Below are 18,151 nucleotides of genomic sequence, written 5' to 3' on the forward strand. Positions count from 1 at the left end.
TTTTATTGGCACACACTATGCCCGTTTGTCCATGTACTATCAACAGCTGCTTTTGCTGCAAGAGTAGAGTTGAATCAATTCCAATAGAGACCATCTGTCCTGCACAGCCAACAATATTCACTCCTTGGTCCTTTCCGGGGAAGGCCGGCTGACCTTGATACAGAAAAAGACTGTCCAAGTGCCTTCAGCTGCCTCTACACAAGAAACCCAATCGACAGACTTCAGTACCAGAAGTGGGGTTACCATGCCGGGCAGGCAAAACTATTCGTGGACATGGGCCCTGAACACAGCCCTGTGTACCGCCCCTGCCAAACCCTCAGGCACACCACCAGGTGGTCTGGCTTCAGATGGGCCTGGGGACTTCATCCTATAGCCCCAGCTCTGCAATGTGCCCCCACTCAGGTGCTCAGGCTAAAGTCCTGGGAGTCCTCTCACCTTCCCTCCTCCCAAAGAACAGCAGCTTGCCCCATAGCTACAGCAGCGGGTTAAACCCAGTCCCTGCAGCAGCTTCCTTCCAAGTCTGCTGACATCCTCAGGCAGCCGGATGGAGCCTTTAGAAGCAAAACTTGGCCCTTCTCCCTCCCTCTACCCTCTCTCATGGCTCCCCACCGTCCTCAGGATAAAGACCAAACTCTTTCCTGACCTCACCACTCTCCTCTTCCCCAACACAGGAGGTGACCCCCACCCACACCCCCTGCCTGAGCCCCTTCCCAGCCTGGGACCCCTCTTTGTCCGCAGCACTGCTTGGAACACAGCTGACGCCCCCAAAACACCCACCCTCAACGTCTTCATTTTACTCATAAATAACTGTGCTTCCAAGAACATTTTCCTGGAGGATCAAAATATTCTCCACCTCTGCTGTCCAATACGGGAACCGCACTACCAACTGCTGGAAACGTGGCCAGCATTTTTTCAAGCACATTAAAAATTACATTAAAAAATGTATATATGGCTAGTGCCTGCTGTACTGAACAACCCAGTCACCAAAAGCAAATGAAATAACAGCCACCACCAAATACCACGGTCACGTCTAAAAACCAATTAACACCTCGACAGCTCCTCACGCAGGTTCCGTTTACTCGGGAGTAGAAGCGGGCCATCCCATATAGGGTCACTATGACCCCCCAAGCCCGTGCCTCGCCCTGTCTCTTCTTCCTCCTTATAATTAAAATCTTGAAGGACCCCGATGGCAGCCTGTCCCACCGCCCTGCCTGGGTCTGGCCCCTGCAGCTTGTGATGCTTCTCAGACCCATTCCCAGCCCCTCCGGGGGTCATGACGGGTGAGATCAGACAGAGGTTTGAATCTGGGGGTGGCCTTTCCTTGGGTGGAGCAGTATTTAAAAAAATTTTTTTTTTCTTTTGCTTTGAGACAGGGTCTTGCTGTTGCCCAGGCTGGAGTGCAGTGGTGCGATCTTGGCTCACTGCAACCTCCACCTCCTGGGTTCAAGTGATTTTCCCGCCTCAGCCTCCCACGTAGCTGGGACTACAGGAGCCTGCCACCACGCACAGTTAATTTTTGTATTTTTAGTAGAGACGGGGTTTCATACATGTTGGCCAGGCTGGTCTTGAATCCCAGACCTCAAGTGATCCGTCCGCCTCAGACTCCCAAAGTGCTGGGATTACAGGCATGAGCCACAACGCCTGGCGAATTTAAAAAAATTTTTTTGTAGAGATGGGGTCTCACTACATTGCCCAGGCTGGTCTCAAACTCCTGGACTCAAGCGCTCCTCCCACCTTGTATTCCCCAAAGCCCTGGGGTCACAGGCGTGCACAGCCTCCATTTTATCTAAGTTCAAGCTATGGGAGAAGATGAAAGACCAGGATGCCCTCGGCCCAGCTCGCGCACTGCAGCCGCCCTGGGTTTATCTTCCCGTCGTGTCTTCTTGGTCAGGGCCCGCAGGCTGTGGCACATGCTCCCAGCTTCTGAGGAGGATCCGGGGTGGGGGAGAAAATGCTTCTGGGGCACCACAGAGCCCTTCCTTGTTGGGGGGCTGACGAGATCCCGCAAAGCCTCCCCCTTCGATCTGCCTCTAATGTCTGGCGATGGGGGGTGGGAAAGCAGGGCCCTGTGGCCCGCCCGCAAGCAGACAAACCTGAGGCTGAAGAGAATGTGAGTGGAGACCACACACCACCCTAAGAGTGGGGGTCCCCAGAGCACCTAAAGTGGCAGGACGTGCCCTCGGGCAGAGGCACAGTGAGGCTGTGCGGGCAACACAGGCAACCTCCTCCGCCAGAACCAGGGACGCCTCGCAACCTCCTCCACCAGAACCGAGAACGCCTGGCAACCTCCTCCACCAGAACCAGGGACAACCTTCTCCCCCAGAACCAGGGGCGCCTCGCAACCCCGCTCCCCAAGGCCCTGGGGTTTCCCTGAAGGGCAGAGCTGGCCCCGAGAGTGGGCGTCGAGCACAGATGTTACGTAACAACTCAGAGAAACAGGGCCCCGCTTTGAATTTCAGTGACCACAGAGATAACCGAGACCCCATCCCGCTCTTGCTTCCATGCCTATGGGCATCACCAGCGACACCTGAGTGTGGGGACCGGAGAACCTGCCCCTCAAAACAAGCTCAGAAACCAACCTGGGGCCGGGCACGGTGGCTCACGCCTGTAATCCCAGCACTTTGGGAGGCCAAGGCGGGCGGATCACGAGGTCCAGAAATCAAGACCATGCTGGCCAACAGGGTGAAACCCCCGTCTCTACTAAAAATACAAAAATTAGCTGGGCGTGGTGGTGGGCACCTGTAGTCCCAGCTACTCGGGAGGCTGAGGCAGGAGAATGGCGTGAACCCGGGAGGCAGAGCTTGCAGTGAGCCGAGATCGTGCCACTGCACTCCAGCCTGGGCGATAGAGCGAGACTCCGTCTCAAAAAGAAAAAGAAAAAGAAAAAGAGACACAGGAGGGAACCCAACATGGAACAAAAACGATGAAGTTCAAGAAGTTCAATGATTTACCCTAAAAAACGAGAAGACTGTCTTAAGCCTGTAAGCCCCATGGATCCTCAAAGAAATGGCAGAGCCTGGGGGTTCTATGGAATGAAGTAGACGGTGAGCACATTTAATTACGAATCAAGAGATTGCTAGAAGCCGTAACAAGACAGGCACAAAAGGAAAGCCCTCTGGGGGCACTTTGTGAGTTCTCTCTCATTTCACTGAATCCTTGCAGTGGCTACATTACCCCCACCCTACAGATGAGGAAACTGACGCAAAAGATAGATGCCATTTGCTCAAGCCCTCACAGTAAGTAGCAAAGTCACTATTTAATGATACAAATGTTTCCTACTAAGATGCAAAAACACAATTATGAACAGATACAATGTTTTTTTGTTTTTTGTTTGTTTGTTTGTTTGAGACTGAGTCTGGCTCTGTCGCCCAGGCTGGACTACAGGCGCCCACCACCGCGCCCGGCTAATTTTTTTGTATTTTTAACAGATACGGCATTTCACCGTGTTAGCCAGGATGGTCTCGATCTCCTGACCTCATGATCCGCTGGCCTCGGACAATGTTTTTTAAAAGTAGCAATTTATTGGTAGCAAATACCAGCAGGGAAGAGAAATATACAGGCTCAATTTTCACCTTCTCACAGAAGGGGGCAGATGCGATTTCACTTCGGAAGTTGAGAGCGCGAGAAACGGCGTGTTTAAACGTGTTATTCACAACGCAGAGTACTAACCGCTATTCAATCACGGCCTTAAACGTGTTATTCAAAACTAGAAAAGAACCACTGGCAGAGCCGCAAAGCGGTACAGAGCTTCAGAAAACACACACCGGGGGAAGCAATCCGGAGTCGGAAGCACACAGATGGAAAAACAAAATAAGACGATGGAAGGAAAAGCTGAGAACGAAGATGGACGGGTGCTTAACGTCTTTAATCTGAAAACGTGGTGCCGACCAAAGACAGTTTTGAAACAAGAGACTCAGGAGATACAACCAGGTGCACAAAGATCTGCCAAGCCGTGCCAACAAAAAGGAAGGGTTGCAACGTTCATATCGAAGTTTCAATTCAAGGGAGGTTTCTTTTTCTGAGACAGAGTCTCGCTGTGTCGCCCAGGGTGGAGTGCGGTGGCGCGATCTCAGCTCACTGCAACCTCTGCCTCCCAGGTTCAAGTGATTCTCCTGCCTCAGCCTCCCGAGCAGCTGGAATTACAGGCACCTGCTACCATGCCTGGCTAATTTTTTATATTTTAGTAGAGATGAAGTTTCGCCCTGTGGGCCAGGCTGGTCTTGAACTCCTGACCTCAGATGATCCACCTGCCTTGGCCTCCCAAAGTGCTGGGATTACAGGCGTGAGCCACCACCACCAGCCAAGGAAGGGTTTTTTGTTGTTGTTGACAATGACTCGATCCACAACGAAATCCCACTGTCTGAGCCCACACAAGCCCACAATCCTGGCATCTAAATACGTCAACAGAGAAACCGACAAACAGAACAGAGGGGGATGGCGCTGCTCTCAGCCTGACATTAAACAGATTAAAAATCTAAATATGGTTGAAAGGCCTCGCAGCTCCACATCCAACTATCCCTCAAGTACTCACGAAGAAGGACAAAAATAATCCATGTTTCAGCCTCGGCAGAGGAGCTCTGCGTCCTGCAAACAGTAGCTACCGTTTAAGCCAAAGCTGAGTTTTGGCACTGGAGATCTAGAAATCAAGAAAGGGCCTCCAACTTGGAACTCGGAAACCTCTGAAGCAACCTGACCTGAAGAGGAATTAGGAAAAAAAAAAAAAAAAAGGAACAGATGTCAGTAATATGAGAAAAACATGCATTATGGAAACCAATGGGATGGGGTTCACGGGGTGGAACCCTCAACACCACACTGATGGAACAGAAGAGGGCAGAAGTCAGCAAAGGGGCCTGTGATCTGAACGTCACCAAAAACTTTAGAAAGAGAAGAAATGCCGATAAAGAGAAAAATTGATCAATTGATCAATATCGATTTGCCAATGAAGCAGATTCTCTGGAAGAAAAATCAATGAGAGAGAAAATGCACAGGGCAGCCGAGTCAAGAACAAAGAAACCACCGAAAAGTTGGCGCACTGAGGACCGCGGCGCCCTCAGCCTCCCTGCGCAGGTGGAAAGACAGGCGCCTCCAAACGTTATCAAAGAGCCGAACAGGGCCAGGCGCAGAGGGTCAGGCCTGGAATCCCAGCACTTTTGGCACGGGTGGACACACAGGCGCCTCCAAACATTATCAAACAGCCAAATGAGGCCGGGCTTGGTGGCTCATGCCTGTAATCCCAGCACGTTGGGAGGCCAAGGCGGGAGGATCACCAGGTCAGGAGACCGAGACTGTCCTGGCTAACACAGTGAAACCCTGCCTCTACTAAAAATACAAAAAATTAGTGCAATGGTTACTAAACTCTCTAAGTTTCAGCTTATTTACCAGTAAAACAGGGTAATAATTGCACCTATTTCGCTAACCTGTTAGAACTGAGAATTCCCAGTGAATAAGCCAAGCTTTGTGTCCAATGCACAGTGCTCAAGAAACAGTGATGTAAGCAGTGGCTCACACCTGTAATCCCAGCACTTCGGGAGGCCGAGGTGGGCGGATCACAAGGTCAGGAGATGGAGACCATCCTGGCTAACAAGGTGAAACCCCGTCTCTACTAAAAATACAAAAACTTAGCCGGCACCTGTAGTCCCAGCTACTAGGGAGGCTGAGGCAGGAGAATGGCGTGAACCTGGGAGGCGGAGCTTGCAGTGAGCTGAGATGCGCCAGTGCACTCCAGCCTGGGTGACAGAGCATGACTCCGTCTCAAAAAAAAAAAAAAGTGATGTAAACTGTTGTATTACTGATGCTGTTAAAAAGTTAATGAGGCGGCCAGGCGCGGTGGTTCACGCCTGTAATCCCAGCACTTTGGGAGGCCGAGATGGGTGGATCACTGGAGGTCAGGAGTTTGAGACCAGCCTGGCCAACGTGGTGAAACCATGTCTCTACTAAAACTACAAAAAATTAGCCAGGCGTGGTGGCAGGCACCTATATTCCCAGCTACTCAGGAGGCTGAGGCAGGAGAATCGTTTGAACTCAGGAGGCGGAGGCGGAGGTTGCAGTGAGCTGAGATCGCGCCACTGCACTCCAGCCTGGGCAACAAGAGCAAAACTCGGTCTCAAAAAAAAAAAAAAAAAAAGTTAATGAGGCAGCAATAAAAAGAAAAAAAAAAAAGATACAGCCAACAGCTTGGCTGGATCTCCAGGGAATTATGCTAACGTAACAGAATAAAAGCTAATCTCAGAAGGTTGCAAACTATTGGATTCCATTTACACAAAATACTAAAAGTGAAAAATTGGGCTGGGTACAGTGGCTCACACATGTAATCACAGCACTCTGGGAGGCTGAGGTAGGAGGATCACTTGAGCTCATGAATACAAGATCAGCCTGGAGAACACAGCAAGACCCCATCTATACAATATTTTTTTATTCTTCAGACACGGTCTCCCTCTGTCCCCGAGGCCAGAGTGCAGTGGTGCAATCTCAGCTCACTGCAACCTCCGCCTCCCAGGTTCAAGTGCTTTTCGTGCCTTAGCCACCTGAATAGCTGGGATGACAGGCACGCACCACCACGCCCAGCTAATTTTTGTATTTTTAGCAGAGACGGGGTTTCGCCATGTTGACTAGGCTGGTCTTGAACTCCTGGCCTCATGTGATCCACACACCCTGGCTTCCCAAAATGCTGGGATTGTAGGTGTGAGCCACCGCACCCAGCTGAAATTTTTCTTTTTTTTCTTTTTTTTTTTTTTTTTGAGACGGAGTCTTGCTGGAGTGCAGTGGCGCGATCTCGGCTCACTGCAAGCTCCGCCTCCTGGGTTCATGCCATTCTCCTGCCTCAGCCTCCCGAGTAGCTGGGACTACAGGCGCCCGCCACCACGCCCGACTAATTTTTTGTATTTTTAGTAGAGGCAGGGTTTCACTGTGTTAGCCAGGATGGTCTCGATCTCCTGACCTCATGATCCGCCCGCCTCTGCCTCCCAAAGTGCTGGGATTACAGGAGTGAGCCACTGCGCCCGGCCTATTTTTCTTTTTTTTAAACAGAGACAGGGTTTCTCCATGTTGCCCAGGCTGGTCTTGAACTCCTGGGCTCCAGCAATCCTCCCATCTCAACCTCCCAAAGTGCTGGGGATTACCAGTGTGAGCCGCTGACCCAGCCCTCTACAAATATACGTATTTTTTAAATTAGGTGGTCGCAGCTGCTCACAAGGCTGAGGTGGGAGGATCACTTGAGCCCAGAACTTCAAGGCTACAGTCAGTTATGATCACACCACTGCACTCCAGTCTGGACAACAGAGTGAGACCTGGTCCCCAAAAAAAAAAAAATCATACAGATGAAGAACAGATTGGTGATTCCTGGGCTTAAGGAAGGTGCATGTCTCAAAACTGCACAGAACTACACACACACACACACACACACAAAGACACGCACAGACACACGCGTACACACACGCACGCACACACACGCAAACACAGACGCGCAAACACAGACGCACAGACACGCACGCAGACACGCACACAGACGCAGACACGCATGCGCAGACACGTGCACACACGCAGACGCACACACACGTGCGCACACACACGCACGCACACGCAGACGCACAGACACACGCACACAGACACACCCGCACGCACACACACGCACAGACACACACACGTGCATGTAAAGCCGGTGGAATCTGATCAGCATCTGTGGACGGCACCAATGTTGGCTTCCTAGGTCTGACGCAGCACCACGGGTGGGCGGGACGGTACCCCTGGGGGTGGCTAGGTGAGAGGAGAACACTCTGCCACTTCCTGTGAATCCCGAAAGACTTCAGAATAAAAAGTGGATCAACTTCAAGGACGAGGGCCCAAGAGAGTAACAGAAAATTCACCAGAGAGCCATTCACAGGGTCAATCCCCTTCTGAGAACACCACCACCCTCTATTAAACGAGTGGCAGGTGAAAGGACACGATCTCTGTCACCTATTAAATGAGACAGGCTGTGCTGTCACCACGTTGGCCAGGCTGGTCTCCAACTCCTAGCCCCAGGTACTCCTCTTGCCTTGGCCTCCCAAAGTGCTGGGATTACATGCCTGAGCCACCGCGCCCAGTCAGTCACAAGGGATGTTTTCAACGTGAAAAAGCATCCAGGGACCTAGCAATCCCACTCCCAGACACGCACCCGGAGGAAATGACCCACGCGCCAGGTTCTCCCGGGCTTTCCTCTTAAAGCAGAACCCGGAGGTGCCGTTCTGTGGATTTTCACTCTGAGCGTGTGTCACACTTACAATCGCACGGACAGAGAAAGCGACGGGGAAATGAAAAATAGGAAAGAACTTTCCTTTGGTCTGTCAATAAGCAATTTCCTGGTGTCCCCCGTGGCCTCAGAGCCTGTCTGTCTTGGCAGAAGATGGGCTGTCACTCAGAGACCTGTGCCTGAGGGTTTCCAAAAATGGGAGGCGGTGGGCGGGAGAAGGCGTACAAAAATTATTCCCGTTTTAAATGTCTTCCGATCCAGACAACCAGAAAATCTTGGTTTCCTATTCGTTAATCTCTAATGCCTTTTTTGTTTTGTTTTTGTTTTGAGACAGGGTCTGGCTCTGTCACCCAGGGTGCAGGGCAGTGGCGCAATCTCAGCTCACTGCAACCTCCGCCTCCCAGGCTCCAGCGATCCTCCTGCCTCAGCCTCCCGAGTAGCTGGGACCCCAAGTGTGCACCACCACGCCCAGCTAATGTTTGTATTTTTAGTAGAGATGGGGTTTTGCTGTGTTACCCAGGCTGGTCTCTAACTCCCGCGCTCAAGCGATCCTTCCGCCTTGGTCCCCCAAAGTGCTGGGATTATAGGCATGAACCACTGTGTCTGGCCCTTTTCTGTTTGTTTGAGTTGGGGTCTCTCAGTCACCCAGGCTGGAGCGCAGTGGCTCAAACACAGCTCACTGCAGCCTTGACCTCCTGGCCTCAAGCGATCCTCCTGCCTTGGCCTCCCAAAGTGCTGGGATTAAAGGTGTGAGCCACCTTGCCCAGTACCTAACTCCTCTCTCGACACCAATTTTTAAATATTTATAAATATCGAAGAGCAGGCAGACCCTTCACAGGGGAAAACTTGTGTTTAATTAATTTTCAGGGACACCTTTTATTCTCACCTGGGTTTCTGGTTCTCAAATCTAAAGTTTCCTTTCAAATGAACTTAAGAAAAGCGAGGTGACTTAAAAGGGAGCTAGAACAGGGCACATGAAGAAGGGGCTAAGGTGGAGAACGCGGCTGGGGTACCCCATCAGCCATCAGCGTTGGGGACTCCTGGCGAAGGGTGGCGTCCCCGAAGCCAACTAGGCCCCGCCTGGAAGGAAGCTGCACCCACTGTTCCAGGAAGAAGCCGAGGTTTGGGAAGGGATCCCACAGCTCCGGGGCTCCATCCTGCTGATGAGCCCCAACCTCCCCTCTTTCTGGGTCCTCGGAGAGAAGCGGGGAGGGGGGAAACGAGCTACTGCAGCTCCTGGGCCCTGCCGGGATCCCTCCGCCCCTCGCACCCACCGACTCGCTGAACCTGACGATGGAAGAGAGCAGGTGCCCATCTTGCGGGAGCTTCAGGAGGGCCACACCTGGGGCCAGCGCCACAGCCTGCAGGGGCCTGGGGGAGTGGAGGCAATGAGGAGGGTGCCACCAACTCAGGCCTTGGAGCTCTGCATCCTCCACCACCCCCGGGCTCAGGCGGGCGTTAACTGCATGGACTGAACGGGGAGGGGGTCACCCCTCTGTGTCCAGGAGCTGGGGGGTCCCAGGCTGGAGCAGCCACATCACGTCCCTCAAGGGCAAAAAATGCAACATACTGGGCCTCACTGGGCCCTCCAAAGCCTCCGCCCTAATGTGTGGGGGGACAAGGCGAGACCCTCCCAACCTGCAGCATTGGGGCAGGGCCGGAGCACAGGGCGAGACTCTGTGGGAACCACAGAAAATACATCTGCAAACACTGGCAGGTTCCTGCTGGGACCGGGCTGGACGTCCAGGGAGAGGCAACCCAGAGGGAGCATTCTCAGGGCCACACGGCCCACACACCACAGCTCTGGTTACCCAGGGACCAATCTCACAGCTAGTGGTCCGTGCCAGGGCTGAGGGGGTGAGAGACGACAGGGGACGAGGGAAGACACCTCCCACCCCACCCTCCCCACCAGGCCCTGCTGTAAGCCCACCCAGAGGCCCAGGAGAATGAGAGTGGACGGCCTTGGGAGTTGCGCCTCCTCCTCCAGGAAGCCCCCAGGGCCTGACCCTCTGCCTCACACAGGGAAGCATTAGCATGTCCGGTTCCTGGGGCTGTTTCCGGGGGGCTGGCAGGGTGGCGTTTGGGGATTTCCACGCCTCAGGGAGCATATTCCGGCCAGCCCTGTGGCCACTTCCTCACTAGAGGGGAAGGCCAGTGTGAGGCAGTGGGGGCAGCAAAGCGATGTCTCTCCATGTGGGGGTGCAAGTGCCCAAGTACAGACCCCCCTTTGCCCACCGCTCAAAATCCCGACACTCCAGCCAGGGCCCACCCCTGGGGGATTCTGGAGATAACTGCAGGACGGCGCTTTCCACCCAGATCCCGGAGGCAGGAAGGACACAGCTTCAGAGGCCCCAACCCGAGGCCCCCACTCCCCGGAAAGATGCTGATGTCCACAAAGAGACCCGTGGCTCTGAAGCAGCATCGGGGGCACCCGCCCCAACCTCCCCCACCAAATCCTGTCGACAGCCAGCCTGGGCCGCCCAAATGCACATCAGACTAGACCCTCTCTCCATTCACAACCATCCAGGGCTCCCCGCTGCCCCTGCAACGAACACAGCGCCCCTAGCCTGCCCCGCCGGACGGTCCCACCGCAGGGCGTCCGTACGGGCTGCTCTCTCTGCCTGGCAAACTCCTCCCCTCATGCTCCCATGGCCCCCTCCTCTCACCCTCAGGGCTCTGCCCCGACACGCCCTCTGCGGGGACCTTCACTAGAAGTCCCGCTTTGGGGCAACCTGGCCCTCGCTGGGTGTGCCATGAAGCCCTGCCCACGCTCCAGACCCCCAGGACCCCACGTCTCCCCTATCTGTCCCGCCCACTGCTGTGTCATCAGCGAGGGTGACCCGCTCATCCAGGTCAGCCTGGGATGTTTCTGCTTTGAGCACTCAAAGCTGCGGGTCCCAGGAATTGCCCCTCAGTCCTGGGCAAACCACAATGGCCGGTCACCCTGGTGCTGGGCCCTGCATACAGCAAGCGCCTAATACCTGCTTAAATGAAAGTCGTCGAGGCTCACAAGGTGGGTGGGATCCAGTGAGAGCCGGGATCCCGCACCACGCCCTCTCCAGAGCCTCAGTTTCCCCCTTATGGATTCACTGGAGAAACGGATGCTCGAGATCCCCACCCACACACAGGCCCAGCTCCAACCCTGCGCCTCAAGGCAAGCCCCACCCAGCCCCCAGACCCAGGCTCCAGGCGCGGGACGGACGAGGGGACGAGGGGCTCGGGCTCCCAAGGCAGGTCACACGGGCAACGGCAGCTGATTTCAGGGGTCTTCAGGCTCGCTGCCCCTGGCCCGGCCTGTGTGGCCCTTTCCCCATTGTCTCCCTCCTTTGCTGCCCCAGCCTCCCTCGCCCCACACACTATCTTCAACAGACCCTTGATCTCCTCACTCCACGAGCACCGGCAGGAAGGCGGGGTCCTACCTGAACCTCCGAACTGCGCCCCGGCCAGGGAGGCGGGCCGGCCCTTCCCGTTGGTGACAGGCAGCGGGAACATCTGCAGGAAGGGGAGGGGAGACGTGAGCAGGGTGGGCGGCAAACCAAACCCTACAGTCCCGGGTTCGAACCCAAGCTGGGAGCAGAGCTGGGGACACCCGGGAACCTGAGACTGCGCTCCATCTAGGCCCGGCCGGTCCTGCTCCGCCCCATCACAGACCAGAAGACTCTGAGGACTCGCGTGCCCTCAAGTGACGGTGCACCCTGGACACCCACGCCCAGGGTGAGAAAACTCCAGACGATGACCCCGCTGTACCGCCAGGCAGAATCCCTGCCGCTGAAAACTTGCTGTTCCCCCTGCCTTTGCTCTGGGGGGAGGGGTATCCCATTAGGTGAAAGATACAACTTATCAATCAGCTCTTGACAGTGATACAAAGTTGCTTTACATTTCAGCTCTGAAAAGTGAGAGGTTTACACTCAACAGGTGGACATGTGGAGAGTCCCCGGATGCCTGAGCCCTGGCTGACTCCTCGTTTCCTGTGTGTGCACTGGCCCCGCATGGCAGGCCCTGGAGCAGGGGGTCCCTGGAGCGGGGGTCCCTGGAGCAGGGGGTAGGGCCCAGTGTCCCCCTACCAGGGCTGGGTATGGGTTTTCTTGGCAAAAGGGGAAGCTGAGGCTCAGACAGGCAGCAGGTCGAGGAAGACACGGGATGGAGCCCCGGGCCCGGCAGGAAGCTGGAGGGGCTGGGGAGAGGCTGCACCCCACAGCTGATCCAGCTCCTGGGTGCTAGGGGTGTGGGACTGCCACCCTCCCTCCCGCCCGGCTCACCCGTACCCAGAACACTAAGTCCTTAAAGATTAACGGGCTCAGCGGCATTAACCGGAAAAGCCAACAGCAACAAACCCTTTTGCCACAGAAAAAAACACAACAAGCCTCCGCCCTGCCCCAAGGGGCTGCGTTTTAAGGCTCCCATCGGGGCTTAAGTGATCAAAGTGGCTGGAATCAGAGCCAAGGGCTTTCTGAGGAGCAGCCAAGATCCCCAACACCTTCCCCAGCCAGCCAGGAGGCGAAGGCACAGCGCCTGTGGCCACGATCCACAGGTCCAAAGGGGACCCAGGAAGTGGGGTTGTCCCCCACTCCCTGGTCCTGCAGAAGGGGAAACGGAGGCCGCATTCTCACCTGGCCCTGGAGAGGAAGAACGGTCTTGCGGGTAGGGGTGGCAACCGCGCTGAAGGCAGTGTTAGCCCAGGACCGCACCCCCTCCCGCAGGCTCAGGCGCGCCCAGCCTCCCCTGGACCCAGACCTCCAAGGGCCAACCTCCCATTTGGGAAACAAAGGCCTGCTGTGGGGGACAGCCAACTGCGTTTCTATCTGCTTTGTCCCCTAGGACACCAGGGCTGCACCAACGTGCCACAGGTCACAGGGGTACCGGGCTGTGTCCTGTGGGCTCTGCAGGCCTCATGAGCAGCCCAGAACAGCCCCCGCACCCCTTGGAGCATCAGTTTCCTCTTCTGAGAATGGACCGAGGGCTCTGGCTGTGTGGGACGTGGTGAAACCCAAAAGCCCATGGGAGTCTCGCACGCGGCAGGGCCTGGGGAGCTCGCTTCCAACAGCCTCGGTCCTAGGGACTCGCTCCCCCCCTTCATTCCTGAAGCCCCTGACTCAGGCCCAGGGACTGCCTGGGACCCAGGCAGGGCATGTCAGCCCAGGCCAGTGCCGGCGGGTCCTTCGTTCCAGACCAAAGCTAGCCTGGGTCGGGGCAGGACAAAGGCGTGCTGGGAACAGCCTGGGTTAGCGTTCTCCCTCGTATTTATTTGGAGTTCCCTGTTCTCTCACTTTATACGCATCTGGTCCAGGGAAGTAAGTGCTTCCCCTAGGACCCAGCCTCGGCGGGGGCAGAAGGCAGGCACGCAGGAACAGAGCGGGGATGCGGGCAGTCACAGGGGCTGCCTCTGCCTCCCCGTCCTGGCCAGGGAGGTGGAACTCCACCTCTGGATAAAGCCCGAGGGGGGACGCCCGGAGAGGACGGGCACCTCGCCCCTCCCAGCCTGTTTCCTCATCTGGGAACGGCTCCGACCCGGGATGGGGAGACGTGCTGAGTGGCTTGAGGTGAGGAGTCAGGTCCTGGTGCTGAACCTGTGCCCTCCCCCCCCAAACGCTGGTCTGTTCCAGCCCAGCGGTCTGTGACTTGTCAGTTTAACAAAAAACAACCCAACTGCACCTCGGGTTACTCAGCCAGGGAGGCAAAAATAAAACGGGGCTTAAAAATACCAGCATGGCCCTTCCGGAGCCTTGGCCCCTCCGGCCCTTGGGCTGTTTTTTTCCGCAGGGTGGCCGGTGTTGTTTCAGTTTGGGGACTTTTGTTTTTGACAGACCTCAGTGGCCTGTGCCTCATAGGCGGGAGGGTTAAATTCAGACTGAAAGTGCCCTCCCCCAACCTGTTTCAACCCCAAACGCTGCCACTGGGCATGGAGTGGGGGGAGCAGAATTTAAGGACATCTGTAGACAGGCCAGAAGAAACAAACCAAGGTCCCTGGGCTTCTCCAGGAACCCATAACACATGGCCCCACTATACCAGCAGGCAAACCGAGGCCCCGGGCCTTTACAGCACCCGGCAGCGGCCGGTATCCCAGGGGGCTCCGGCATTCCAGCCTCACTGCACCTGCCTGAACTGTGTGACTTCTGAGGACCAGCACCCTCTGAGCCTCCATTCACCCAGGTGGAAAATGGGCCGTACAGGGACAGATCCAACCACCTAACACTCTGAAGAAGCCGCCCCGCCCTCCCCACCGGGCCTGCCTGCTCCGCAGTGATAACCGTGGCAGTCACAATGGTGGCGCTGCTGTCTGCTCGGTGGCCCATGAATTCCCACTCAATCCCAACCCAGCCTCCTCCTGGCCCAAGCTCGGCTTCTGGCAGCTTAACTTCAGCACCCACGTGTGACTAATTAACCACACAGTCAGTTTCATGCCCGTGTCCTCTGCCCGCCAGGGGAGTCCCGTATGGGGCAGGTCGTTGTCTGCCCTGTTCACGGAGGGTCGTCCGCTCAGCACTGGGCACCCCCTCCTTTTCTTCTTCGAGGAAGGATCTTACTCTATCGCCCAGGAAGGAGTGCAGTGGCGCAATCACAGCTCACTGCAGCCTCAACCTCCAGGGCTCAAGTGATTCTCCTTGCCTCAGCCTCCCGAGTAGCTGGGACCACAGGCATCTACCACCACTCCTAGCTAATTTTTTGAGTTTTGTTTTGTCTTTTTGAGAAATGGGGCCTCACTATGTTTCCTGGGCTGGACTTGGAACTCCTGGCCTCAAGCGATCCTCCCGCCTCAGCCTCCCAAAGTGCTGGAATGACAGGTGGGAACCACTGTGCCCAGCTCCCCTCCCATTTACTGAAACAGGGTCTCCAGGGTCTCACTGTCAACCAGACTGGAGTGCAGTGATCTTTTACTTACTTTTAATTTTTGTATCTACAATGAGGTAAGCGACCCTGATCAGGCCCATTTTACAGATCAGAAGATCAAGGCCGCATTTTGCTTACCCAGCCAAGCTGGGGGCCCAGGACCATGCCCCTGAGGACTCAGTTTCCCCATCTGTAAAGCAGTAGGCTGTAGCATGCTGTGTCCGGGCAAAAGCCCCATAGCACACGCGCTGCCGTGCGGTGTCAGCCTCCTGCCAGAGAGCGGCCCACTCCCCCAGCCCCACCGGGGCCTCCCATCCAAACAGCTGAGGCTCCATCGCTGAAGTATTCAGCAAACACTCTCCCCTGAAAACCTTCCCGTGAACTGTGGGGGCAAAGGGGTGTCGGGGGCTGGGCGGGGGTCCTGGCTCACCATGCTGAAGTCCAGGAGGTCACTGAGCTCCTTGTCTGTGCCCACAGGCGCCATCCTCTGCGGCTGGTTCATTCTCTTGGGGCCAGGGCGGGCACCTCAGGCCTGGAAACCCTGCTTGGTGGATGTGGGGACAGATGGACAGGGAGAAACAGGGAGGAGAGAAGAGTTGTGAGTGACCAAAGCACAGAGTGCTAAAAGCCACCTAAAAAACCCTCAATCGCCCTGGGGTCTGAGTTCCAGCAGAGCCCTGGGGGCACGGGGAGCCCTGGGAGCAGGCGCAAGGAAGCTGGAATTCCAGAGTCTAGGTCCCTGCAGAGTCCTCCCCAGAGGCCACAAGGAGTCTGAAAAATGGGGGGAGGGTGTGCAAATATAAACTCCCTAACTCCCCCAGGGACCACCAGGGCATCAAGTTGCCAAGTTTAAACTGCACGCAGGGCAGCCAGAACCTCTCCTTTCTCCACCTCTCTCATTTCCAACCACCCCCGGGCTTCCTCTGAGGCCCCCCTACCCCCGGGAAAGGGATGAACAGCCCGACCCTACCCCACCCCGAGGGAAATTTGGTGATTCCCCCCTCCCCCAGCAGATGGCACAGCCCGTTGAAGACCAGGTCGCCCCCAAATTCAACATGAGGGAAATCCACAAGTCAGAAAACCACGAAACTCTTTTACAAGCTTCAAGACTTAAAGTGCCGGGGGTGGGGGGGACACGCATCCTATGCAGGGACCAGCAAAGCTTTCCTCCACCCTCAATCTCCCTCCCCCCAAGAAAACCCCAACAGTATTCAGGAAAGAAAAAAAAAAAAACAGCCCTAGATTGCTTTACTGTCGCGATGTATCCGGGAATTATTTTTAAGCAAAACTTTGACAACATGCCTTGCCTGCCCTCCACGAGCGGGGAGAGCGTCCCAAGACCAGGGTGCTCCCGCGTGGTCCCAAGGGGCTCCATTCTAAGATGGGGGATGGGGGATCCACCTGCCAAGACCCATTCCACCCCCAGAAAAAGGTACAGAGAAAAATTTCCATTCCAAAGAAATGCACTCCAGGCCCCTCCAGTCTCGACTTTCCCCAGGGGTCCCCAGGTGGGGACGGGGGCAGCCCGGGAGACACCTCCGAGGCTGGGGGTGGGGAGGAGCCTCCGAGGTCGAGGGAGACCCAACTTCAGAAGCAGAGAAATCCCCTCTTTGTCTGCCAACTGGAGGCCGGGTGTGAAGCGGGCGCCCCAGCGCAGCCCCTCCCCCGCTCAGTTTTTTTCTTTTTTGGAGGGCGTGTGAAACTGACTTTTTTTGAGGACTACGAAACCGCACTTTTTTGTGGGGTAGCTGAAACCGATTTTAAGACAGACTTAGTTGGGGGGGTGGCGAGCTAAAACGGGCATTCTACGGGAGCTGGAAGACTTCTGGGGCGTCCCAAGGACTTTGAGAGACTTGGAGAATGTTTGAAGCCACTTTGCACGGCGCCGAAGGCGGGGGGCGCGCTGGAACGCCTTTTTCCCGGGGGGAGGCGGCCCGGGAAGCCGGACCCCTTCCCCCCGCAGCCGGTGCAGGCGGCGCGGCCCGGGAGCCTTTGAAGCTCGCAGCGCGGCCGCCGCCTCGCCCCGCATTAACGCGGAGCAGATGTTACCCGCGCGCCCCCCCCCGGCCCGCCCGGCCCCGACCAGCGCCTGCAGCGCGCGGCACCTTCCCCGCGCAGACAAAAGGACGCCCCTCCCGCGCGCTCCCCCCACCAAACTCCGGCGCCCGGGCCGGGCCCCCCTCTACCCGAGAAAGGGGGCGCCCCGGGGTCCCCGTGCGCCCGGGCTGGGGGGGACGGTCCTCGCGCCTAAGTTGCACAGCCCGTCCGGCGCCCCCAGCGCCCCCGCCCGGGGCTGCTTAAAGTTTCCCGAAGTGCCCGGCCCGACGGGGGCGACGCGGGCCTGGCGAGCTCCGGGCTCCTCCACGTCGCCGCCCCCCCGGCGCCGCGCGAAGTTGGAGAACAATGACTCCCGGGCCGCGGGGCGCCCCCCGACACCGCCCCCGCCCCAACTTCCTCCGCGCCCCCCCCAACAAGCGCGCGCGGGGCGGGCCGGGGTTCCCTGGGCACAAAGCACGGGGGTACCGGGCGCGCCCCCCGCCCCCCGCCGGGCTCACCTGCTGGGCGCGGCCGGGCACGCGGCGCGTGAGGGGGGCGGCGGCATGAAGCGGGGGGGCCCCCCCCGGACAAAGGGGCGTCGCGGCCGGGCCCCCGAGGGTCGCGCGTGGGCGGCGGCGGCGGCGCGCGTGGCCCGGGCCCCTCCCACCCCCGCGTGGCCCGTCCCGCGGGGCCCGTGCGCGCGGCCGGCCGGGGCGCCCCTAGGGCAGCGGCGTGCGCGGTGCCCGCGGTGCCCGCCGCCGCGTCGGCTCCGGCCCGCTACGCCCGCAGCCGCCGCCGCTGCCTCATCTTCCTGCGGCGGGAGACATGTTCCGCCCCCCGCCCGCGCCGCCCCGCCCCGCCCCGTGCAGGCCCCGCCCCTGCTCCGCCCCCGAGTGCCCCGCCCGGCGGCCCACGCGGATCCCTCCGCCACCTCCGGGCGGCTCGGGCCCGAACGCCCTAGCTCGGCCTCTCGAGCACCCTCGTGAGGACCCCGAATCCCGTGAGGTCCAGAGCCTGGGAGCGGGGACGCGCAGAGGAGGCGGTCGGGCCACGGCGCGG

At 57.4% G+C, this 18,151-nt stretch overlaps 1 protein-coding gene across 24 annotated transcripts in view; it reads right to left on the bottom strand.

The window, feature by feature from the left end:
• Positions 1-17,925, bottom strand: part of TCF3 (transcription factor 3) — a 42,764-nt gene extending 24,839 nt beyond the window's left edge. For 12 of the 24 annotated variants that reach the window (XM_063599757.1, XM_063599747.1, XM_034951776.3 and 9 more), the window contains exons 1-3: positions 17,611-17,767; positions 15,486-15,596; positions 11,647-11,719 (exon numbers count right to left, since the gene is read on the bottom strand). In XM_063599757.1, coding sequence (XP_063455827.1) covers positions 11,647-11,719; positions 15,486-15,557 — 145 coding nt within the window. In that variant the 5' untranslated portion in view covers positions 15,558-15,596; positions 17,611-17,767. Of the gene's footprint in view, positions 1-11,646; positions 11,720-15,485; positions 15,600-16,357; positions 17,117-17,610 lie in introns of those variants that run through there. The other 12 variants (XM_057300559.2, XM_034951783.4, XM_057300560.2 and 9 more) reach the window with 9 other exon arrangements.
• Between the last annotated feature and the right edge of the window lie 226 nt (positions 17,926-18,151).

The sequence above is a fragment of the Pan paniscus genome, chromosome 20 (assembly GCF_029289425.2).
Source record: "Pan paniscus chromosome 20, NHGRI_mPanPan1-v2.0_pri, whole genome shotgun sequence".
In the NCBI taxonomy this organism is placed as follows: domain Eukaryota; kingdom Metazoa; phylum Chordata; class Mammalia; order Primates; family Hominidae; genus Pan; species Pan paniscus.